The sequence below is a fragment of the Rhinatrema bivittatum genome, chromosome 14 (genome assembly GCF_901001135.1).
Source record: "Rhinatrema bivittatum chromosome 14, aRhiBiv1.1, whole genome shotgun sequence".
Taxonomy (NCBI): domain Eukaryota; kingdom Metazoa; phylum Chordata; class Amphibia; order Gymnophiona; family Rhinatrematidae; genus Rhinatrema; species Rhinatrema bivittatum.
In genome coordinates this window covers 37,487,828-37,514,053 of record NC_042628.1, presented here as the reverse complement: position 1 = coordinate 37,514,053, position 26,226 = coordinate 37,487,828, and the positions used below count along the sequence as shown (strand labels likewise).

General features: G+C 44.6%; 2 protein-coding genes across 7 annotated transcripts in view; one reads left to right on the top strand and one right to left on the bottom strand.

Moving 5' to 3' along the window:
* The window catches only part of LOC115075969, a 44,787-nt gene extending 26,696 nt beyond the window's left edge, over positions 1-18,091 (bottom strand). The window contains exons 1-2 of one of the 6 annotated variants that reach the window (XM_029576975.1): positions 17,749-18,091; positions 10,556-11,869 (exon numbers count right to left, since the gene is read on the bottom strand). In XM_029576975.1, coding sequence (XP_029432835.1) covers positions 10,556-11,054 — 499 coding nt within the window. In that variant the 5' untranslated portion in view covers positions 11,055-11,869; positions 17,749-18,091. The other 5 variants (XM_029576969.1, XM_029576970.1, XM_029576971.1 and 2 more) reach the window with 5 other exon arrangements.
* Positions 846-26,226, top strand: part of RNPS1 (RNA binding protein with serine rich domain 1) — a 47,694-nt gene continuing 22,313 nt past the window's right edge. Inside the window, exon 1 of the mRNA XM_029576978.1 lies at positions 846-952. The gene's annotated coding sequence lies outside the window, so the exon portion shown is untranslated. The remainder of the gene's footprint in view (positions 953-26,226) is intronic.

The following is a 26,226-nucleotide window of genomic DNA, read 5'->3' as shown; positions in this document are numbered from 1 at the left end:
CCATTTATGGTAAGCAAACTTGCTTTTTTCCATTGATAAGCAGGCTGAATTAGCCATGATCTGTGAGTTCCAAGCTGAGGGTTGCAGTGGAGCATTTAATGAATAAGCAATCTGGTCCCCACTGTGCGGAGTAGACTACTGCGAGAACAGGTTATGCAAATCTGCTTAACCAAAGTTACTATCAGCCCTGGAGAGGATGTTCAGACAGCAATGGGATATAAAGGTGTGAATAGATGACCAAGTTGCAGCTTTGCAAAAGTACTCGAAGGGTACTACCCTAAGATGAGCAACAGAAGGTAGATATTTCAGCTGATAAGCTTCAACTGAGGCTTTGGTCTGCAATCCTGGTAAGATGTAGCAATGTTGAACACATTCTGCTATCCAGGTGGACAATGAATGTTATGTAATTTTGACACCAAGTCTGTAAGTGTTGTATGTGCTAATTAGATGCAAAGCCTGGTGATGTGGTTGAGTTCTTTTCTTATACTAGAAAACAACTCTTTTACAGTCTAAGATAAGAAGGGTCTTTCTCCTTCTGTGACTGGATCTATATACCAGCCCAGGGAGGTAGGTAAAACCCCCCAGAAACAAACACTCTCTGGAACCTAAAACCCCAGGGAAGGGGGAAGAAAAACCAGACAACACAGAGTCAGAGAGTCACGCTGGTTCCTTCCCCCTGTAGCATCAGAGAAACCAGAGACCCAGGTGTGGGAAAAGGAGGGTGGGGACCCGGGAACCAATCCCTGGCTACTAGGGGAGGGTTGAAGCCTCAGAAACCAATCCCTGGCTATAGGGGAGGAGTCTCCATCCTATAAAAAAGGAGCCAAAGCAGTGTCCGTCTCCTTCTGGGGATGGAGGAGGATGGATTGGGACCTTGTTGCTTTGGAGGACTTTGTTACTGGAAGCTGCCTCTCCAGGAGAAAGGAGGACAGTAACCGTGGTGTCAGGGAAGGTGAGTGTGCGGATTCAAAACCTTCCTTTTTTTTCCTTTTTGCTGAGAACTCTTTGCTAAAACTGCCAAGTGGGTGGAGTTATCTCTGAGGAAGAATTGTGAGAACCCAGAGGTATGAGGACGGTGGTAGTTAGGCCCGTAGGGCTGGACTTATTTTTGGATAATTTTTGTTGTCTGGACTAATTCTTTTGGATGCAGAGGACTAGAATATAAAGACTGAGCTTAAAGGCCAGAAGCCAAGCTCAGCATCTGCTGGCTGGGCCTAGTGGCTCACCAGGGAGAGCGCCTGCCTCCTAGCCAGCTACTGCGGATTTGAGTCCCACCAGGGCAATGAGTGGAGAAATTTATAATTGAATGACTTTGGACTTTTGATGGACATGTAATCTTGGAAATAAGGTAGCCAATAAGATTGACTGATAAGGAAAACCAAGACAACCTTTGGTAGAAAATTCAGGTGCGTGGGAAGGACTACTCAATCATGGAAAAAACTGCACGTATAGCATATACTGGACATGAACTTAGAGTTAGAAGACTCTTGAAGTTGAGGTAACTGTGGGGAGGAATGCTACTTTCCATGTCAAGAACTAAAGAGAATCACTCTTTAGTGGCTCAAAAGGCAGCACCATGGGTTGAGAGACTACATTCAAGTCCCACGGAAGGGAGGTTGTTGTGCCAGGGGCTACATGTGGCACAGACATGTTTGTCCAGGCCACGCTGGAGCTGTAAGAAGCAAGCAGGCAAGCATGTCTTGCAGCAGCTTTTACACTGCCCTGGCAATCAGTAGTAGCAGTGGAAGAGTGTCTGAGGCTTGTCACCCCAAACAAGGAGGAAAGTGCCTTGAGATTATTGGGTAGAATTGAGGAAAAATGATCTAGTTTTCTGTTCTGACAAAAACAGGTCAAGCAATAGCTGATCCCCTAAAATGACATCTGTCAATTATCGCAAAGACCACTTGTGTGGCTGGCATATTCTGCTGAGCTGATCCATCAATGTGTTGGAGGTTCCTGGAAGATAGGTGGTTTGAAGGATAGGCTAATGTCTGATTGTGCACCCCCCAATCTTTAACACTTCCTTGCAGAGAGGCCATGATACTGTAACTCTGTTAGCCGACATAAAAACCTAGCAACATGGGAGGCTGTTTGCATTAAGATGTTTCCTTCAAAGAAGATACATGAACTTTGATAGAACATATCTGATTGCCCTTAAATCAAGCAGATTGATCTGATAGTGGCTCTGGCTCTTGAGATCATATGCCCTGTGATAAGAATGATCTCGTGAGCTCTCCCTCTTCTCTCCCCCCCCCCCCTTTTCAAAGTGTCTGTCTCTAGTGAGTCTTGATGAGGAAAAGCACAAAGTGGTGCCCCATCCTGAATCACGGGAGGGTTTTAACACTAGAGTAACTCTCACTTTAGAAACCCTCACTTTAGAAACCTGGATTGTGGTAGATAATAGTTGGGTCAGCTGATCCCACTGAGAGTGGAGACTTCAGGGAAGATGATATAAAGGTGGGCCAGGGGGATATATCCTGATGCACCAATAATGACTTGCTCTGGCTGTTGCACAGTGTAGGGTCTTTAGTCTGCATAGGAGTGATATCATGGTGTACATTCAGTCCACCATCGGAAACACTCCTGCAGCAAGTTTACCTGTGCTTAAATGGATGTCATTCTCTGAACAGGTACTAGTTTTGGCTTCTCGAAATTGACGATAAAAGTTTGAAGAAGATGGAATCTTGTATAGGGAAATCAATGCTTGTTTACAAGCCACCATTGTAACTAGCCAGGCATCCAGGTATGGGAAAGAACTTTAATCCCCTGGTGACAGAGGTGTGCAACTACCACCTTAAGCATTAGGCAGACTCTCAGAGCAGCCAATAAGGCAAATGGAAGTAGTTTGTACTGGTAATGGGAAGTGAAGGATGGATGGATATATGAGCATATGAGATCGAGTGCATATCCATGCCTGTTTTTGGATGTAAGGAAGAAGCATACTGCTGAAATCCATTTTGAATTCCTATCGAAGCAGATGTTTGTTCAAAGGCCTCAGATACAGACTGATCCTCAATCCTGCTGATTTATTGGGGATTAGGAAATAGGGGGAGTAGAAAACCAATCCATGCTAGGTCACAAAGGCTGCATCTATTGTTTTGTTGGTGGGGAAGTAATTGCGTCAAGACAGATGTGGATCAAGATTCAAGCAGTGTGAGATGTTTGGCAGCCAGGAGAAACAAACTATATCCAGACTCCATGATTCAGAGGGCCTAAATGTCCTTGGTTATCGGACGCCATGCCTCCAAGAATATTTGGATCCTGTCCCTCTCCAGCACAGAATTTGGAAGGATGAAACCGTGAAGATTTTGGTGCATTTGAGACTCGGCTTTGTAGTTGTAGGAATCCCAGAGCAAGGCATTTTCATATTCTCATCTGCAAACAGTTTAAAATGTTGTAGACTAGAAGAGAGACTGGCTCTGATGGGGTGTCCAATATCTGGAGGGACCCAAAGATTTTTAAGCAGGGGGTCTGATACTAATAGGTGAATTTTCAAAGGAGTTACGCATTTAAATGTAACATACTGTCACAGCAATTTTCAAAAGCCATTAACCCATTTAAGTGTAAAACACAAAGTAATAGCGCATCTTGTGGCAGTTCTTAAGCCATTTAACGTGGGTTAGGTGTATTTGCACATGTAGAACTCCATGCTAAGCATGAAAATGCATTTGAAAAGCATATCCTAAGCGTTGTCCCACCTGTTCCACAAACTTTGAACGTAACAGGTGTGATGATGTCAGGCGTATCTGGAAATGGGTTAGAAGGTATAGCTGTAGACCCCTCTGAAAGTGAGGATTAACTAACCCAGGACCCTAATAATGACGAAGGTGAACTTTTGGTTACCTCTAAGGTGAAAAAACCTTGGTCAACCACATCTGACTCCGTTGCCAATGAGAAGATCAGGAACCCCGTTATCAAGGGTTCGGAGGATGGGTTCACCTCAATGGGTGACATTGAGACTCCGGTACGAGGGATCACTGCAGCTGTTTAAATGAGGTGGCAAAGAAATGTCTCACTAGACCAGGGGTCAGGAACCTTTTTGGCTGAGAGAGCCATAAATGCCAAATATTTTAAAATGTAATTCCATGAGAGCCATACAATATGTTTAAAACTAAATACAAGTAAATGTGTGCATTTTATGTAAGATCACACTTTTAAAGTACAATAAGTCTCTGAAAATATTACACCAGGCCTTAAGACACCAATACATCTCCTATTAGGAAAACGGACCAAGTCAGGCTGCTATAGAGTCCTACACAGAAACTACACGCCAGCAGAAAACCTCACCTGAATCACGTGCTGTCCCTCACCTAACATAGAATAAAGAGACCAAAACGCATAACAAGAAGCATGCAGAAAAAACTGAATTGGAAACTGCAACAAGCCAGAATCTCTGTATGCAGTGTAACAAAGGAAAAAAGAAACATCACCCATCCTTATAAAACAAATCAAGAAATATAAAATCATCAGCAGTAAAACTGTACTAACAAAAAGAACATATTTCGAAACAGCTGATGAGTGGAATATCCAATAATTAAAAACTCATATAAAACATTTCCAGATACCAACAAAATATTTCAAAATAGCAGACACAAAGACCCAGTAATGAAAAATAATAAGGATACAAAAATTTTTTTGCTCTGCATACCTGGGAATGTTTGATATCCAGGTGTCCTGAGATTGTTCTGAATTAGCAGGAGGCGGGGTGGTTTGCTTGGAACTTTCTCCTCTGTCACATACCAGCGCTCTCACACTGGCTCTCAATGACACACCTATACACACATGCTCTCAGTACTCACATATACACATGTTTTTTCTCTCTCACTTATATAGGCTCTTAATTATGCATTTACACACTTGCTGCCTATCTTTTCACGCTTACACACACACACACAGGCTTTCAATCACATAAATACATGCTATCTTTTTCTCTCACACACAGACTCTCATTTACATGCTTACAAACATGTCCTCTTTCTCTCATTTACACACAGGCTCTCAATCACATACTCACATGCTCCCTCACCTAAATCAGCTCTCAATCACACACAGACACACATGATCTCTCTCTTACTTATACACACAGGCTCTTAATCATACATACACATGATTTCTCTCACACACAAAGGATCTCAATCATACACACATACTCTTTCACACAAACAGGTTTTCAATCACAAACTTACACATACAGGTTCCCAATCGTAAACTTACATTCATGCTCTCTCTCTCTCACAGGCAGGCTCTCAATCATAGACATACTCTCTCACATATACAGGCTCTCCATCATTCACATACATGCAATCTCTCACTCACACACACACACACACAGCCCCCCCCCCCCCCCCGCGGCCCGGAAGAGGAAGTGGAAAGTATCGGGTGCCTGCGCGGCAAGAAGAGGCCACGCTAGTGCGCTCGGCATCGGCCCGAAGAAAAGAAGACTGCAGCGCGGCTCGGAGGAAAATGAAGAGGTTCAACCGCGGCCGATGGGACTCCGCCTCCGCGAGGGCTGAAAATGAAGAGGTTAGCGTTGGGAGGAGGCTGCTGCCGCCGCGAGTTCCTGGGGTGGGGGAGAGAGAGAGTGAATGAGCTCGCCCCACCCCGGGAACTCGCGGCGGCAGCAGCCTCCTCCCAACGCTGACCTCTTCATTTTCAGCCCTCGCGGAGGCGGAGTCCCATCGGCCGCGGTTGAAGCTCTTCATTTTCCTCAGCCGCGCTGCAGTCTTCTTTTCTTCGGGCCGATGCCGAGCGCACTAGCGTGGCCTCTTCTTGCCGCGCAGGCACCCGATACGCTCCACTTCCTCTTCCGGGCCGCGGGGGGGAGGGAAGAAGAGACCACACTAGCGTGGTCTCTTCTTCCCGCGCACGCACCCGATACTCTCCACTTCCTCTTCCGGGCCGCGGGGGGGGGGGGGGGGCAGGAAGAAGAGAGCACGCCGGTGCCGCTGACTCCTCCTGTCCTGCCGCGTTCCGCCCGGGCTGACAGCATTTTAAGCCCGGGCGGAGGAGGACCGGGGAGCAGCTGGGTCAGCGGGAAAGTGTGGCGACACTTGTCTGAGAGCCAGATGCAGCCCTCAAAAGAGCCATATCTGGCTCGCGAGCCATGGGTTCCCGACCCCTGCACTAGACGCTCAGTCTGGATGACTGACATTCTTCCAATGCAGCACTGGTGGAAGAACATCTTCTCAGAGGATAAAGATAGGTTCTTGCACCTCATTAAGGTTTTTATTTTATTTTTGAGGCAAGTGACAGTATGACGTGTACCAGAGCTGGAGTCTAATCAGAAGCCCTCTACTATCAAGCTAGAAGGAATAAGAAGGTGTAGATAAGATAAGCTCTTCAGCACTGGTCTAGAATGGCCTGCATTCAGCTGCTCCCAATGCCTTGATGCTTTGTGCGTGTCAAGTGTCACCTCTGTTGATGCATGCTTCGTTGCACCATGGGTCGAGGGTCAAGCGCGCTAAGGAGGCTCATGCTAATGCTGACTGACATTTCTTCGATGCAGACTCTAACTCGAGGCAGGGCAATTTTAAAATGCAACCTCATAGCTTCAGTTTAGGCCCATGGCGAAGTTTTGGGAAGAGCCTGTGTTCAATTCATTTCCTGGCGAACCAGAATATGCTGCAGCGGGGGCAGGGGTGGGGGGAGAGAATCTACTGCTGCTTCTGAAAGACTGACGCTGTTCCTGTACAGGTGGTGCCCTATAGCTGGAGGGAAGCAGGGATAACATTGTGCGAGGGACTTCAGCTTATCACTGATGCAGTTCTTTGGCCATTTTGAGAGAGCAAACATTGTTTTTTGTGTAGCACTGAAAAGCATTGTTGTAGGTGCTGCAGTGTAGCAAGGCAACTAAAAATTGAGAAAATGAAAAAAATGTGAAAGGATTCTGAAAAAGATCTGTAGAGACTGTATGCACATCCGTGCTGTGCTCAGACCAAAAAAAAAAAAAAAGACAGGAGACTCTCGAGACAATGCCCATGTGGGAACTCCCGAACATGCTCAGTAGAGACCAAGTCTCTCCCAACTAGGAGAGACGAGTCCATTCGCTGCTGCAGGATGATGTCACCACAGCTCATGGCCAATTCAGTCTGCATTTCAAAGGGAATACCAGCAATAGCCCAATGGCCACAAGACAGAAACGACAGAGTGATGTTACATTTGGCAATAACGTGAAGACAGCATTCCTGTGACCCTCATGGAGGGAGCGGGACGAGGGTTGTGTGGGGAGTAAGAATAAAGAAAACAAGTATAGGGACAGGAAGGAGGCAGAAATAACTGGGAAGATCACGGGACGAGTAGCAGGAAGAAAGGGCTAGGAACAGGTCAGCAGGACAGGAAGGGGCATGGAAGAATGGTAGATGCCCCAGAAAACAGGCAAGAGGCAGCAAGCAAACAACAAAAGATGGGAAACGGGAAGGACTGAAAGAGGGACCTGGGAAACAGTGAAGTGAGAAAAGTAGGAGGAAAAACGAAAGATCTGGGCCAGAACCAGAAGGAAAGGAGGTGCTGCCGCACGTTTGAGTATATTTGTATTGTAGATTTAAAAATTCTAGGAACAAAAGTCAAACATTGACTGGCAGTGAACAAAAACTCAAATTTTGCTTTTTGTATTTTTCTGGGAACCTTTTTTTGTGCTCATTTGGCATCTGGAAGATTCAGTGGGGGCCAAATTCAGCACTAAGGTGGCCTTTTAATTGTCCATTCCTACCCTCCTTTCACATGCTCACATTGGAGAAACAGAACGGTGCCAGGCTTTATGTAATATCATTTGAAACCAGAGACTGGAATAAGTTTAGGCCTGGCCAACAGCCTTTCAGCCCCAAGTTTTGTTACCCGTAATCCCTCTGAACTGAAGAAAAAGATGTAAAGTTTACCGCATCTACACAGCTCCTGCAAGATCATGTGTGATGACAGAGAAAGTTATCATTTTATTACGTTTTAGAAAACTTTACTGCTAGCTTTCCGCTCTCATCCCATCACTTTGCAGAGGGAGAGGCCTCGGGGACCCATTCCCTCTTTTCTGCATGAAAACAATAAACGTTAAAGAAGCCTCATTATCTGAAAGAGGGATGGTTACGCTCTCTAGTACAGCACTTCTTAACCGATGTGTCACATCTCCCGGTGTCCCACTGCCCCATTGTACTTTCCTTCTCCCTTTTTCCAGCCCCCACTGCCCAATTGGAAGCCTCCTCCCTTCTACCTGCCAGTGGGAGTAAGAAGAAGGGAGGAAGCCTTTGATTGGCCGGTGAGGCAGGCATCGCATAGCCCAGGGGTGGGGTGGGAGGAATGGCAGTGTCCAACCCCGACGAAGCAAGGCCGCCACGGGAGCCCATCCCCGTGGCGGTGAAAAAAGAAGGCCCGCGCCGGAGTAAAGCTGCGGCGGAACTGGAGCCCATCCCTGCAGTGAAGGAAGAGGTTTTTGGTGAGTGTGGGTGTGAATGGGTGAGAGCTGGTGTGTAAATGGGTGCCTGGGTGAGAGCTTGTATATAAGAGACCATGAATGTGAGAGAGACAGAGACCGAGACTGGTCATGGGGTCTAATTGGGGGGGGGCGGGGTGTGAGTTGTGGGCCCTAAGGAAGAGGACTGTGAGGACAGAGCTTCAGCAGCCCTTGCTGTGTCTGGTGAGTTCTATTGGCCTGGAAGGGAAAGGAGTAGGAGAGTCGCTGGAGAGGGTAAATAAAAGTGGCTTTTTTGATTGACTGCCATTTTAATTATTGGGTATTATGCGATGTCTGCTGTTTTGAAATTTTTTATTGATATTTGGACATGTTTTAATAATTTTTATGAGTTTTTAATTGTTGGATATTATTCTGTTCAGCAGCTGTTTTGTAACATTTTTAGTATAGCTTAACAATTATTTCTGTGTGGGGATCTATAGCAGCTTGGCTTATTCTGTTTTCCCAATAGGAAATGTATTAGTGTTTAGGGCCTGGTTTAATAGTTGTATTTCTTAGATAGGGTTGTTACTGTTTGAGTGTGTTCCATAATACAGGTGTAACTTTGTGCGGGTTAGTTTGTGTGCATTATTGCAGATCCTGGGACTATGTTAGGTGCTATATTTCTCTTTCCATTTCTCCAGGTTTATACTGCATGCAGAGTGGCTTTTTTTGTTTTCCATTCCAGTTTCTGTCTCCATATTTATAATTTGTGGTTTTTTCTGTACTTGGTGAAGGGTGTATGACAGAGATGAGGTATTTTACTAGCATGAAGGCATTTGTATCAATCTTATTTGTTGTGTTTTCTCAATAGGATATGCATTAGTGGTAAATTACTGTCTTTTCATAAGGCAGGCTATTGGGCCTGGTAGTAAAAAGTTTGTTTTGCTTTTACTGGAATGTCATCAGAACCAGAATATCTTTTTTTTTTTGTATGGTGAGTTGTACAGGGTAATGCCCTAGATCTGCTCTGCACTCATTGCTGGGGGTTGAGGGGATTCCTGTGGATGCAGAGTGCATGTTTACATTTAGCCCCCGTGATGGTCACATGTTCCACGTGTCACGCATGTGAGAACCATCTGTCAGGTGTGTCCTGGCCAAAAAAAGGTTGAGAACCTCTGCTCTAGTAGACCGTGTTATTATCCATAACTCCCCTTCAACTGGATCGTAATCAGGTTGTGCCCTATAGTAGGTATGTTTCCTCCACTTCATGCAGCGTTATGACTATCAAAACCTTCGCTGGTAAGGTTGCACCTCACGTTTCCCCATATATTGTTTAGTTTGCTTTCGGAAGATCTAACTTGTAGCAAGATAAATCACCTATCAAAACTTGTTTCTATAAAAGAAAGGCGGATCAGTCAGCTCTGAAGCAGTCTGGGTTGTACTTTTTTTTTTTCCCCTGCAGAAATAGTGACTGAATAATAGGCATTCAGCCACAAGTTCTATACTGTGCAAGCAGACACAATAATATGTACAAAAAATGTATGAGTGTGATCCTGAACATGAAGTAAATGTGCTAAAATTTAGAACATCCCTGGTGATGCATTGGGTGGGGGGTGGGAGGGGGGTACAAACCAAGCTTTGAGACAGAAAGTTGTGCAATATATTCCTATAGTTTTAGAAAACATAACTTGTCTGGATGCCGCCTTGTTCAACCATATTCAAGGAAAAGTGGACAAATAGAATATTTACAACCCAATGCAGTAGAAAGTGGAACATCCATCAAAAGTTATATTTTCTGAAACTAGTCAAGTCACTGAATTCATAGAAAAAGGAGTAGGTGGGGGCAAGGGAAGATGCTAGATTTTATCAAGGCTGTTCAATTCCCATTGCTTTTTCTTCCTAAGAAACCAGTGTCTGAACAATAAGGTGTAAACAATATTTCAAAAAAATGGTACACTTGGTATTCTCTTTAAATCAGTCATATAGCTACAATATGTTTGAAATATTGTTTACAACTGGGGTACCTGGAATACATAAGGTTTTAGAGCCTAGCGTTGTGTGAACAATAAGGTGACCAGGTTATTTCAAGAACCCCTCAAAATTGTGTTGGCCATATGGTTGACAAACACTATGACCACAAAAGGGGTAGAAGAGACCACATAACATGTGACTTACTGCTCTTCGGTTGCGGTAGAGCCTGTAATTGGACTCTGAGCGGTGGTCCCATGGGAGCTGAGGCCTTCCCAAACTGTCTGCTGTCCTCATACAAGGAGGTGACGCTGACAATTTTGATTCCTTCCTTGGAGTCGGGATTCCCGAGGCTCCCGCTTCTCGCTGCTGGTTGTGTAGATGAGCTGGGCGTGGGGCCCTGCAGCTCTCTGCCTTTGCTTAAATCCGCACTGTTCTCATGCATAAGGTTCCAGAGCTGCTGCTCTTCCCAGGCTGGCCTCTCTACATCTGCCTTCCTACCACCCCCTGCTGCCAGTGGAACAGAGGGTCCTGCCACCTGCTCCGACTCCGGCTCCACATTCTTCCGTTTCAGGAACAGATAGACCGCTTGAGGGGTCACTCTGATGTTGTTCAGCTCCAAGACTTTTTTAATTTTGCGGAAGCTGAGCCCAGCTTTACGAAGTTCCACAATGCGTTTCTTGGCTTGTTCATCCAGCCGCCCCATCCTGCAAATTCTGGCCAACAAAAAGCAGTAGCTGGGAAATGCGAAGACTCAAGTCACGCAGTGTGACTAGTCACTGTAGCTCTCTCACTTGCCTTTTCTTGGTTCACAGTCACTAGGAAGTCTTCAGTTTACACATCAGGGAAAGAAACCTCCCTGTAACCCAGCTCATTGCAGCCATGCCAGCTTGTCTGGGTTTGGCATCACCTCACCTCACTGTTGATTGAAAAAAAAAAAAAGCGTGCTCTTCCAGTGGCAAGGTGGACTCCTCAGACGTGCGATACTCTTTCTTCTAGTGAACTGGCCCTCTTTATTCTTGTGTTCCTGTGCTGGCCAGAAGAATTACTCATCTTTTGTAATGATGCTATTCTGTACAGAGAGTCAAACAGCTATGGGTGGCTCTCAAGGGCCCCTCACATTACAGAACTGTTGGAATAAAAAAAAAGTCGGCTGTTAAAATGTAAGGCATAAATAAAGCTGTGTATGGCTGTTGAAGGCTTGCCTTGTTACACAAGTGGCTCACAGCATGAAAGGCTGGGTACCATGGCCCTCCTGGGAATGCTTTCATGGGCCAGCATGCAGCGAATACATGCTCTGTAAAGTCATTTGAATCCACTGGTTAGCTCATTAAACTCAAACGCATACGTTTATTGTGGACTCATCGTCAACCTAACAAGGCTTCAGCAGTGCCAGGGTGGTGGAGAAAGGAAACATGCACACACTTGTTCAATCCTTCGGAGGGACTAAGTGGAAAGGCTAGCTGACAGTCTTGACGTCACACTGCTTGGATGGTCAGTCCCTGCTATTAGCTCAGTCACCTTGAAATAATAAAAAAAAATTAAAATCAATTATATTCTATTTTACAAATCTTAACTTCTACTTCTTTACAAAGAAAAGGTACAAAACACACTGAAATGTCAGATAGCCCAAGGGTGAATTGCTGAGCACCACGAGGAGGAAGAATTTGTTTGATTCCAGCTGAAGCTCTTGCTAAAGGGAGGACAAAAAATGCAAGTAAGCACTGTGCTAGCTGGCAAACAGCAGCATGGCCCTTGAGACTGCTGCAGCCTCCTCTCAGAGCGATAACAGGTACAGGCCATGGGCTACATTAGAGTGTATGTTGAAAGAACTTGGGAAGTGTTATGTGCCAAACGCGCTAATGGGCGCTTCTCCATGGTCCCAAAAATACTAGATTTTGTAGAAAGTATAATTTTTTTTATTGAGCAATATAAGTATTCTTGGGAGCTGCTGGATGCCAGTTCTCTGATAAACTGATCAACCAGCATCTTGTCTGTATATATGAACTGATCCTTTTTTTAATAGGTGAAATACAATACAGTACTAGGTCAGAAATTCTTAAGTTGCAGGACCCACCTGGAGTATCATCTACATAGGTTGACGTGTCAACAGCATGATAAATTATCCCTAAATTACCCTGACCAGTTCTTCAAGTTAGGGCCCATTTACCATTACTCTTAGATAATCCTTTTGTTCTGTTTAAAATTTTGCTGCTCAGGGCAATCTTCATATCTTAGGCTGCATTTACAGATGCCCCTGTAATCGCCATTCTAGCCTGAAGTTCTGACTGTTGCCTTCTGCTCTTGTGACCCTACAATTAGGCATCACAAACAGTCACCAGCTTCAAATGCTGTCCAGGTGAATTCCTCCAGGTCAAGCTCAGTTGGGCATTTAAAGTTCACCTAAGATAGCAGAGGATTCTGGGTCAGTGGCAGTCTCCATGTTGATATCAAGCTCAGGCACATACATCAGCAGGTACTGGGAGGTCAAGCCTGATGGATCCAGCAAGACACAACAGGAAGGAGATCAGCTGTGATGGGTGTAGTGAGGAGTACCAGCTGGAAAGAAGCCAGGCCCAATGAGTACCTGAGGAGAGGGCCTGCTCATCTTCCTGAGGAGAGCCAGACAGGAAGGCATAAGATGAGCACTCTGCTGAGACATGGATAGGAAAGACTAGATAAATGATCCCTAATTGGAGCTAGACGAACAGTTGGACACTATACATAGAATCCACTTAAACTTGCTATGAGAATACATTTTCAATGTACAAAGAGAAAAAAAAAGCAAAGATGTTGTTTCTAAAATTAACTGATTAAAAGAAAGCTCAACAGAATAAGTTGCTATTTACAGTAAAAGGCAAACTGCAATCAACTGAGCTATTATTTTAGTACACTGCACGTGGTGAATCTACTGAGCTGCGCGGTAAGTTGCCAACCACCCCAGAGGGTGATGCCGCTGAAGTCAGCGTTGCTGGTTTCCTGTCTCGCCTTTGCTTCACAAATTGTGCAAGACTTTTTAATGGCACTTGTACGGCACAGGAAAAAACCAAACCAAGAACCTGGTTGTCAAGTGTGACAGGTGCAAAGTGTTGAAATAAACAAATTAAAGTGGCAAGGGACTAGATTTCCATGCCCTTGAAGTTTTTCTTTTACCTATGGATATAGAGGGGTCAATTTTCAAAGCATTTAGGCTCTTAAGTCAGGGCCTGATTTACTAGGACTTTTTTCCCCATTCTGTATCTTGGAGACCAAAAAGCTTATATAATCCAGCCATAGTGTTAGGTGCCTCAATTTACCCACTTTGAAAGCTGACAAGGGCCGAGAACCTACATTTAGGTGCCTACAACATGGCTGGCTATAGGGGCAGAGCTGGGGCAGGATAAAAAGCTCCATTGCCTAGAGCTGATTTTCAGCAGTAGACACCTAATTTTTAGGACAGGGTTTTATTAGCTGTACAGGTCCTGAATAATAATGGATTGTTGCAATACCTTTTATTGGATCATCTCAAGAAGGGAAAAGTTGGCCTGGACAGGTCAAAATCAACCTAGAGCTGGGTCGATTTAAAAAGTAATAACATAAGAAAATGCCATACTGGGTCAGACCAAGGGTCCATCAAGCCCAGCATCCTGTTTCCAACAGTGGCCAATCCAGGCCATAAGAACCTGGCAAGTACCCAAAAACTAAGTCTATTCCATGTAACCATTGCTAATGGCAGTGGCTATTCTCTAAGTGAACTCAGTAGCAGGTAATGGACTTCTCCTCCAAGAACTTATCCAATCCTTTTTTAAGCACAGCTATACTAACTGCACTAACCACATCCTCTGGCAACAAATTCCAGAGTTTAATTGTGCGTTGAGTAAAAAAGAACTTTCTCCGATTAGTTTTAAATGTGCCACATGCTAACTTCATGGAGTCCCCCCTAGTCTATTATCCGAAAGAGTAAATAACAGATTCACAACCTTTTAAAAAATTCAGTTATTATGAAGTTAAGACTGATGTTAAAGGATTTTACTTGGCAAGCAGCAAATCCTGACAGAGCTTTGAACAAGTGGCAGCACTGAACTCCTATTGCTGCTAGCAGTAGCTGCACAGCAGTTCAGAGTCCAAACCCAGGTGCTGCCATGGCTAACTGCAACAATAGGAGAGATTAGTTCTGCTCACAGCACACCTCTGATTCCGTGGCCCACAAAGGTAAAAGTCACCCCAAAACGTCAACACTATATATGTTATGCACCCTCAGGCAGCAACAGTGACATTCTTGGGGGTTTGTATCAGGTTCTCATGCCTATATCCATCAAACTATACCAACTCAAAAGCTCACATACCTCAACCTATGTTTTTTTGTTAGTCCTCTAAAAAAAAACCAACCAACCAAACAACTCACAACATACTTAGGCTCCAGTTTATAGATTAAATAGGAATAGTCCCCTCCCTGTGGAGTTCCTTAACAATAAGAACATAAATGCCATGCTGGGTCAGATCAGGGTCCATCGAGCCCAGGATTTTGGCTCTGACAATGGCCAGTCCACATCACAAGTACCTAGCAGGGACCAAAAAGGAGATCAATATCTAGTTACTCACTCCCAGGATTAGTAATAGGTTTTCCTCCAAGTCTACTTGACCAATAATGTTTTATGGCCTTTTCCTGGAACTTGTCCAAACCTCTATTAAACCTCCTATGTTAGTCTCCTTGACCACATCTTCTGTCAACAGATTCCACAGCTTGATTGTGCACTGAGTGAAAAAACACTTTATCATTTGTTTTCAATCGGTTAATTGTTAGTTTCATGGAGATGTCTCTGTTTTAGAATTACTTGAAAAGGTAAATAACCACCCTTTATTCAACCATTCTGCCCCACTCATGATTTTAGAAACGTCTACCATGTCTCCTCTCAGCTGTGTCTTTTCCAAGCTGTACAGCCCTAACCTCTGTAGCCTATCATAAGGAAGGCACTCCACCCTTTTATTGTCATCCTTCTCTGAACTTTTCTAGTTCCACATTGCCTTTTTTTGAGATGAGGCAAACCAGAACACACAACACTCAGGCCGACGCAGTACACAGCTCAATGCGCGATCGGAGATGCATCCATAACCCCCGGTGCAAAATGGGGGTTAGCACGTCCAAAACGCATGTCCAGTTGTGCACATAGTTAATAGCGCTCATAACATGTAAATGCATGTTTGAGGCTATTATCTATTCCCCCTGATGCAAAAAAAAAAGTGCACCCAACACACATTTTTACTCACCAAAATTAAACCTACCCTGAGCAGGTGTTAATTTTGGAGGAGCCAAAAAAGTGTACAGAAAAGCAGAAAATATTGCTTTTCTGTACTTCCTCTGACTTAATATTTTGGCTGTTAAGTCAGAGGAACTAAAAAATTAGAAATATCCTCTCCCCCCCCCCCCAAACAAAAGGGTGCTGGCGGTTAGGTTAGGAAAAGGGACGCTCAATTAACAAGTGTCTGTTTTCTTAACCGGCTGACAGCCACCTTCCCTGAGCGCCCATGCATCCCTTTTTTTTTTTTACCATGACACCAGATTTCAATATTAAACTGGGTGCCCGAGAGAGGTAGATCAGTGTGCATTAAGGGATCGGGCGCTCAAATCATGAGTGCCCATTTAACATGCACCAATATTGAGTCTGCACCGTGGGTAATAGGATTTTCCATTTCATTCTCCATTCTTTTATGTTCAGTTAGGAGCAATAATCAGAACAGTCAGACTGCAGATTGTACCTGTACCAGGCTTGAATTCTGAAGTGATGTTTTTTATGGTGAATCCCATGATCTTGAATTAAAAGAAATGAACAAACACAGCAGTCACAGGTTTTTGTCCATAAATTAAAGGAAGACTCATCTGCTACATTTTTTTTTCCATTAGCACTTGTGCACATGGGAGACTATATTAAATTAAATAGCACTGTCTTTGCATAACAGGGATGATCTGGAGGCTATGCAAAGGCTAGAAACATGGTATAGACCAGGAGTAGCCAATTCTGATTCTCACGAACCACAAACAGGCCTGGCTTTCAGGACATTCACAATGAATATGCATGAGATATTTGTATAAGGGAGACTGCATACAAATCTCTCTCATGCATAACCATTGCGGATATCCTGAAAACTAGGCCTGTTGTGGATAGAGTACTGTAATTAGTCATTCATTTTATAGACTGATATGGTAGCTTTAACATAACAAAACATTTTTATAACAAAAGCCATCATAGCTTTTGAAGATCAGAGTCCTTGTCATCAAAAGCATAAACCTCAAATCTATTGCTCTATACAGTGGTTCCCAAATCTGTCCTGCAGGATCCCCTACCCGTTTGGTTTTCAGGATATCCACAGTGAATATTCAAGAGACAGATTACATGCATTGTCTTTATTGCATACAAATTTAATCTCATGCATGTTCATGCAGATATCCCAAAAACATGAGTAGCTGGGGGTTCCCCAGGATAGGGTTGGGAACCAAGGGTTTATAAGACTACATCAGCCTCTAGTTTTCATAATTTCAGACTAACGTAGCTAACCCTTTGGAAGCTTTGAAAGGCAAATATGGCTTTTGTTAACAAAACATTTTTTTATACTGTAAAACTTTACATACATCAGCTTTCATTCAGGACAATCCCTTGTCATCAGATACAATCAGTAAAAGTCCAAAGCTACTATAAAATAACTAAAAAATTGTAGATGTTGTTTGGGCATGTTATTACAGACCCTGCTGCGAGTATACTTATATTGTAAATGCTTTATAGAAGATCTTGTGATTATTGTGGTGTCTGTGGGTATATTAAATGTTATAACACTTGTAAATAAAAAGGCAGGTAGTACTATATAATGTCTGAAAATTCAGCCCAGTAGAACTAGCCCTTCATAGGGAAAGCTTTGGAATGCTTTTCAACTTTTGTACTATTAAAAATGACCTCACCCTTATCTGATCTAGGATGTTTTCAGAGGGTGGATACCAGGTACATGACCTATTTACTGTCTCCCAAATTGTATCCTGCCCAGTCCTAATAGCAAGTTATTGTACGCCAAGCAAAGATATTAAATCACATAGGAGCGCTAAAATGACATCTTGGGCAATACCGTGGAATTAGGTATTCTCGTAGCCCTGTTGGTTGAGTTTCAGGAATTTATTTGCAGAGAAACTCCGGCTGATGCTGGAAACGGGCTATCTTCGATGGGATCTAGGAAGCCAGAAGCTGTCAGCGATTCCAGTAAAGTGTGGGTTATAAAACTGCAGAATATACCAACCCAATTCTGGGGATCTCAGTGAGGATACCAGAAGCAAGATGTGTCCAGAGCCCCGCATGCCTCAGCTGGTGGGCTCCAAAGGATGAGGAGGAGCTCTGCACCCCTCCCCACCCTACCTGCGGGGGCCGTGCTGTCCTTACCGGGGAAGAAGGCGGCTACGTTAGCCCCACTTAACACCTCCTAGCTCGAGTCCCGGCTCCCACAAGGCACCTGCTCAGCTTCCACCGAGCTCAGCACCGCAGGACGGAGCCCTCCCGAGCGGCTCACCCCGGCCCAGACGCCTCCTCGAGTGTCACCGGCACCACCAGCGTCCGAGCTCTCGGGTCCCCTCAGCGGCTTCGCGCACCGCTTTCCTCCGGTGTCAGCGGCAGCCCCCGGCCAGAGCTCCGGCGCTCTTTGTTTGTTTTTTTTTGTCGGGGAGGGGGGGAGGAGCGGGGAGACTCGGGAGGCAGCAAAGGCTGCTGGGAAGCAACGTCACTCTGGAGGGGTGGGGCCACCCCAGGGGTTGGTTGTTAACTCTCTCAGGGCCGAGAAATCGCCTGGAAATCTAAAACCTTCCGGTCAGGAAGAATTCTCGCCTCTTTGATAAAGATCAAACGTAAGGTCTACTTAATAGCTGTCAGTCACTTTTTGGACTGAAATTAAGAACCTGTACATTATGGTGGGGGTTTGTGGGGAAACAAAAATCAAACAACTCCCTTCTCTGGGAATAGTTATTTATTAGTGAGCACAATGTAGTGAAATCATTATAAAAGATCTTTACATGACCACTTGCAAATGGGGTGACATTCATATAGTAAGCACACACCCCCACGGAATCCCAACAAGGAATTTTATACCTTTTTTTTTTTTTTTTGCTGGCTTAAGCCCTGGTTTTACTTCCCCCTTTTGACCACACTGGTAAGCACCTTCTTGCTTGTTCCACCCCTTTCTGTTATCTCTTCCTTTGCAACTGGGAGGGAGCCCCTTACCTCCATCCCCTGATGCTTATCAGTGTTTGGCAGGTCTTTGTACATGCGTTTTCTAAATGGCATGGCTACAATATCTTACCTTGTAAGAAGCTAATTTGCACAGAAGCAGAACTTTAAAGGGAGAAGGGGGGTTAGTTCTAACCTCATGCCTTCTCTTTATGCTTTGTCAGGAAGAGGCCCCTAACTGCTCTCCAGGAATATTCTGGAAAAAGGCCTCTAGAAAGGGAAGTTTTCTTTAGCAATGTTTAAAGGTCATTTTTAAAGAAAAAGGTTTTTAATATCTGGCTTAATTACTGAGATGGCAACATTTTAAAGTCATTTCTCACAGGGTTAATGCCCTGACACCTAACTCCACTGAGGACACTAAAACTGTTAGGATCCTGCCCAAACCAGGTGAATTAAACTTCCAGCAAAATACATTAAAAACTTAAATGTATTGTTAGTGGTGTAGTGGAGGGGGGTTACAGGGGGAGGGAGACACTTTCGAGCCGATTCTGTAAAGTGGGCTCGGCTGTGCGCACTGTTTAACGCGCATCTATTACCCTTTATACAGGCCGAAACAGTACAGTGCGCTCCACCGGAGCCCACTGTACTGTATCGGCCTGTATAAAGCACTGTTAACCCGCGATTGGACACGCGCACTGTTAACCCGCGATTGGACACGCGTTTGACGCGCTAGCTTTACCCCTTATTCAATAAGGGGTAATAGCACGTCGAAAACACGCGTCCAACCCCCCTGAACCTAATAGCACCCGCAACATGCAAATGCATGTTGATGGCCCTATTAGGTATTCCCGCGTGATTCAGAAAGCAAAATGTGCAGCCAAGCCGCACATTTTACTTTCAGAAATTAGCGCCTACCCAAAGGTAGGCGTTAATTTCTCCAGGCACCGGGAAAGTGCACAGAAAAGCAGTAAAAACTGCTTTTCTGTGCACCCTCTGACTTAATATCATGGCGATATTAAGTCGGAGGTCCCAAAAGTTAAAAAAAGTAAAAAAAAAATTAAAAGCAGCTTGCGGGTTGAAAACTGGACGCTCAATTTTGCCGGCGTCCGGTTTCTGAACCCATGGCTGCCAGCGGGCTCAAGAATAGACGCCGGCAAAATTGAGCGTCGGCTGTCAAACCCACTGACAGCCGCCGCTCTTGTCGAAAAAGAGGCGCTAGGGACGCGCTAGTGTCCTTAGTGCCTCTTTTTACCATGGGCCCTAATTTGAATACATTTTTTTTTTCTGAATCATGTGCACAGGAGAGTGGCCTGTGCACTCTCCCGTGATTTTTACTGTATCGGCCTGTTAGTCACCCGTGATTCTGAAAGTAAAATGTGCGGCCAATCCGCACATTTTATGCGCATAAATTAACGCCTGCCCAAGGGCTGCATTAATTTATCAGCAACCCAAAAAAATGTACAGAAAAGCAATGTTTTTAAACTGTGCTGGCTGGTCCGGTTAGGAAAACGGACGCTCAATTTTACCATTGTCCGTTTTCCTAACTGATCACTGTCAGTGGGTTTGGAAAACAGACGCTCATAAAATTGAGCGTTGGTTTCCTGACCCCGCTGACAGAGCCACTCTCCTGGGCCAAGGAGACACTAGGGGCGTTAATCGTCCCTAGCGCCTCCTTTAGTGCAACCCCCTCATTAAATATAGGATCGCGTGCCTAGGAGAGGTGGCTGGGCGTGTGTTGGGAGAGTAGGCGTTCAACACGGAGTGCCCATTCTCCCGCAATCCTTTCTGAATTGGCCTGTTTGTAATCCTGCAATATAATTTTCTATTGAGCGACAGGTCTGCACCAGGTGATTGTTTATTATTGCTTGATTGATCGCAATTAATTGCAGTTGCAAAGCAATGTATAAACAAAATCAAATAAGGCTAACAAATTAAAGCTAAGTCGGAAAAGCATAAAAAGATCAAAGCAAATAAAATTACAATATAATATACAACAAACAAATTAGGATAACTTAAAATAGGACATTAACAAAGCAATGACATACTGTCTGACATTAAGTTCTTTTCTTCACTTATAGGGGCACTGATCACTTAACCCGGGTGTGCTGCACTGTCTGCCCGGCGTGGCGAACAACCCCCTCCCCTTCCCAATAACCACATCCTCTATATCCATATAAGCCTTTTTCATTGCTTTATTTAGTGGCTGAATCGGCCACAGCAGCTTTATTTAACATACATAAAATATAAATGGAATAACAACATAATAACCAATAACATGCACATGCCCTGACCCTTCACTGTATCCCCAGTAGCAAGGGGTGGGAACATATCCCATGCAACTTGAAACTTTCTAACTAATCCCTCAACCAGTAATGCGGTGGCCCATCAGCATCCCGCTCCCTAAAGGCTGCCACCAAAGGCATGCGACAACAGCCGCTCCGTGCTGTCTGCTTCTGCCTCACTTTTTACGTCCTTCCCAAGACCACCCCTACCATGGTCTGAGTAAACACTAGAAGCTTGTCATTGATAACTGCCCAGGCACCCCACTGCTGCCACGGACCTGAGACTCTAAATTGCTCTCTAGCCATAACCAGTCCAGGCCTCCCCCTTATCCAATGGCACCTGAGCATAACTGTTCAAGTTGCACCCCCTTCTTGTGCCACTGAGGAGCCGCTGCTGTGACAACTCTTGTATTCAGTGCCTGTGGTTGTTGCTCCCTCAGCCTTTTTGGTGTGGCAGGTGAGGCTTCTGTAAGCTGCAATGAAGGTACAGAGAAGGGCTACCAAAATAAGGGGATGGAACAGCTCCCCTATGAGGAAAGACTAAAGAGGTTAGGACTTTTCAGCTTGGAGAAGAGACGACTGAGGGGGGATATGATAGAGGTGTTTAAAATCATGAGAGGTCTAGAACAGGTAGATGTGAATCGGTTATTACTCTTTCGGATAGTAGAAAGACTAGGGGGCACTCCATGAAGTTAGCATGGGGCACATTTAAAACTAATCGGAGAAAGTTCTTTTTTACTCAACGCACAATTAAACTCTGGAATTTGTTGCCAGAGGATGTGGTTAGTGCAGTTAGTATAGCTGTGTTTAAAAAAGGATTGGATAAGTTCTTGGAGAAGTCCATTACCTGCTATTAAGTTCACTTAGAAAATAGTCACTGCCATTAGCAACGGTAACATGGAATAGACTTAGTGTTTGGGTACTTGCCAGGTTCTTATGGCCTGGATTGGCCACTGTTGGAAACAGGATGCTGGGCTTGATGGACCCTTGATCTGACCCAGTATGGCATGTTCTTATGTTCTTACCCCATGCCCAAATAGTGCTGCCTCCCTACCTTCCTGGCTTTTTCTATGCCTCCAAAGACCCCCTGTTGCTCATCAGAGGATTGGCCAGTTCAAACTGCCAGGATGGCCAGGCTACTTGCTAGCCCTGCCCTAGACTTCTGCCCCCCCCCCCCCCCCCCCAGCTCATTTCTGTCCATGCCCCCTAAGGAGTTTGTACAACCTCCTCCCCCCTTCCCCTTCCCAGTAACCACATAAGCTTTTTTCTTTTCTTTATTCAGTGGATGAAACTGCCACGGGAGAGTCTGAGTAAAGCCTAGAATCTTGTCATTGATATCTGCCCAGCTCCCCTCCCCCCCCCTTCAATTGGGGACCTGGGACGCTAAATTGCCCATGGCCGTAAGCAGCCCAAGCACCCCTCGTTAAGTGGCGCCTGACCATAACTATTCCAAGTTGCACCCCCCTCTTAAACCAGTGAGGTGCCACCTTGGGAGGGACCAGTAAACCATCACTTGGTCCCAGCCCCTCCAACCTCCACCGTGCTCGCTTCAGGAGTTTGTTAGGCAGCTATAAGAGTTTCAGGGGCCTATATCCAAACCCACATCAAATGTACCCCCACCAACCTGTAGTTCCCATTTCTCTGTTACAGCCCCTGTGGGGCACAGCAAATTGAGTGCTCTTGTGGAGCACCCGTTTTTCCTAATGTGTGCACATCCCAGGGCGCCCGATGCAATAGGTAAATGAGCTGCCGTGCTAAAAAGGAGGAGCTAGGGAACATTGTACATCCCTGGCATCGAGCGCCCAGGAAACGTGGCTGTGTGCGCTTCGGAAAATGGATGCTCAATATGAGCGTCCATTTTATCCCACTACCGGCACACTATATACGGCCTGCAGCATGTTTATTGTGTGCCCAGAATTATTTTTTCCCCCTTTTCATTTTGTCATGATCCAGCTTTCTGTGGTTCCTTCGACTTAGTACCATCGTGATACTAAGCAGGAGGCACCACGCAAAGCTGGATTTTTTTTTTTTTTAGTGAGCCCTTAACACACGGTACGGCTTAACGCCAGCTCCAGGGCTGGTGTTGAATTTGCCGAGTTAAAAGAAGGGGGCATTGGGCGACCGGTAATTTATTGCATCACAGAGCAATAGCTAATAGGCTCATCTACATGGAATTTACATGTGATGAATGCTATTAGCTATGCACCAGCTTAGACGTGCTGATCCCCTTATTGTATCGGAGGGGGGGGGGAGGGGAGGATGTTATAGACACGTGTTCAATCAATTGTTACTATCAGGCCGATACAGAAAAATGCGCGGGAGAGCCGGCAAGCGCCCGCTCTCCCAGCGCGCGCACAGGCCACTCTCCTGGACGCGCAATTCAGGAGGGTGGCCTATGCAAATTAGGGCCCGCGGTAAAAGGAGGTGTTAGGGACACTAGCGCATCCCTAGCGCCTCCTTTTTGACAGGAGCGGCGGCTGTCAGCGAGTTTGACAGCCGACGCTCAATTTTGCCGGCATCTGTTCTCAAACCCGCTGACAGCCACCGGTTCGGAAAACAGACGCTGGCATAATTAAGTATCTGTCTTCTGACCCAGGGGCCGCAGGCCGATTTTTAAATTTTTTTATTTTTGGGGCCTCCGACTTAATATCGCTATGATGGTAAGTCGGAGGGTGTACAGAAAAGCATTTTTCTTTCTGCTTTTCTGTACACTTCTTCGGCGCCAGCAGAAATTAATGCCAGCCTTTGGGCAGGCGTTAATTTTTGAAAGTAAAATGTGTGGCTTTGCTGCACATTTTGCTTTCTGGATCGCACAGGAATAACTAATAGGGCCATCAACATTCATTTGCATGTTGCGGGCGCTATTAGTTTCGGGGGGGGGGTTGGCCGCACGTTTTCGGCGCGCTATTACCCCTTACTGTATAAGGGGTAAAGCTAGCTGCCAAACCCGGGCTAACAGTGCGCTCCACCAGAGCGCACTGTACTGTATTGGCCCATATGCTGGGTGCACTTTATTACATCAACCTTTTAAGAAAGATAAGACTAAAAGACCCTGCAGACAAAGGGGTAAATCCTGGACTGGATCAACAATGTCAGGTGAATCTGGAGCCATTTGGCAACCCGGAATGCATTTTAACTCCAGGAGGGTGGAAGGAATGCCTCTTGCTTCCTGTGACCTGATATTCTCTGCTGCTTGGGCTTTGAGTACTGCACTGTGTCCCATGTGATTCTAAGCTCCAAACCTTGTCGTAGCCTGAGACCCTGCACTGCTACAGTCTTACCACCAAGTGAAGAGGTGAGAATGTGCTGTCTGCCACAGCTGCTGCCTACATTTCCACCAAGCCCCTTATCGCCTGTGGTGAATCTGCAAGAAAAAGGGAATTAGCTGGCAAGGGCCAGATTTTGTGCCCTTTACTACAGCAGACCAGGGACTTTGCCTAGGGCTCTGTTCTGTAAATACAGAGATACTAGATGCAACCACACAAAGACTGGATTGAGCTGCTTGCATTTTAACATTCTCTTTCCCAGATCGTTAGTTCATCAATAAAAGAGAATGGTTAACAATGATTGTCTTGGACAGTGAGCCAATTTTTACTTTAGTAGTCACCACAGGATGACAGAAAGCTTCTCTCTCAGCAGTTCTGTTGATAACTAGGCAGAGGTATGGGTGAGGAAGCAGAGGCTATGTGCGCATCACACTGGGAGGTTTTATTGTCTGAATCTGGAAAAAAGACTGAATTTTACTGTACTCTTATTATTGTATATCATATTTATATTACGCATACAATTACTACATATAAATCTTTCTTGGAGGAAAGCACACTTTTTTTTACTGCACATAACTTTTAGCGTTATTGACTGTAACTTCCAGTAATTTAAGTGGAAGAATTCTTTTTTTTGTTTTATTTTTAGCGTTTTATCTTTATATTTTTCTCCTCAGTTTGGTAGGATGATTGCCTTGGTGACCTAAAAGAGTTGCCTCCCCTGAAGTTTAACTATTTGACTTCCACAGGTCTGTTGTGTCAGCCGAGGTTGCTTCTATAATGCCAGTCATCATCCCTGCTGAAAAAGGCTTGTCTAAATATATCATCTTAAAGAAATGACAGTGCCTGCTAGTGGTTGTATAATTTACTACTAAATATGTAGGTTACAAACATTTTGGTTTATGCTTTTTATATATTTCTAAATTGGTTAGAATCGTAGACTCGAGAGAGAGAATGCTTTTAGTTGTGACTGCAGCATTCTGGAATCAACTTCCTGTTAATATGCGGAAATTTAACTTGCAAGAACATTTTTAAAAAGCAATTAAAGAGTTCTTTTCAAACAAGCATTTGATTAGCACGACTTATTGAGAATGCTGTCACAAGCCTTAAAAATGTATTTCTAGTTATATTACATTTAAAACTTTAGATACATAAAATAACTGTTCAAGTATTATGTATGCTTATTAAATTGTAAGCCACCTAGGGCGTGGGATTGTGCGGTATGTACATTTTATAAATACATTTAAAATTTGAGGTTATATCTAAGAGCTGAAGGGAAAACTTGATCTATTTTCTATAGACTTATCATTTTGTTTCTTAAACACCAGCAAATGTTTCATATCAACAGTCAGCAGGAAGCCTGGTTTCCATTTAATCTCCTCCTTATGATGTTAGTGATGGCTGAGAAGCGGCAGAATATTTCTGAGCTTTGCATGACATTCTCACCGTGCAGTAACTGCGTATGAAGGGAAAGTGGATTTTGTTCTTCCTTATTTTAAATCTTTTGAGTCTTTCTAGAACACACAACAGTGGTGTTTGGGTTCTAGGCCTGGATCTCTTATTCTACAAAGTAGGCACATGCCAGAGTGTGCTGACCTCCACCAAGCAGAAGTAATGCCGCAGTTCCCCACTCAAGGAGAGCTTTCATTTTTAAATGTGGGCGGGTAACCTCCTCTCTGCTCTGCCAGAAATTCTGACATGTACCAGCAGTTTGGAGGGGACATCCCCAGTCAGGGGCAATCCACCTGTAAATCTTGTCTTGAGCAATGTACAAACAGGAATAGCTGATAGGGAAGACTATATCTGTTTATGAACAAATAAAAGGGGAAAAGGCCAAGCATTTGGTCTCTCTGCCCTGCTTTATAGTTGATCAGAGTAGCATAAACCTCTAAGATATTGTCAGAACACACCCTTCTTTCCCACTATCTCCTTTCAATGAGAAGTGGGGAAAGAACAAGTTAGAATGTCTTTCTGTTCCTTTTCCCTCTAGGCCTGAAGTGGACTAATAGAAAATATTTGTAATCATTGTATTTGGGAATGCATAAAGATATCTCAGTTCTGGTCAGAGACTGAGGCCATTGGTAAAATGCTAAATGTGTCTGTACCTTCGTCCCCGAGGGTGTGTTTACTGGGTTTGTTTGGGGAAGAATTGTCTG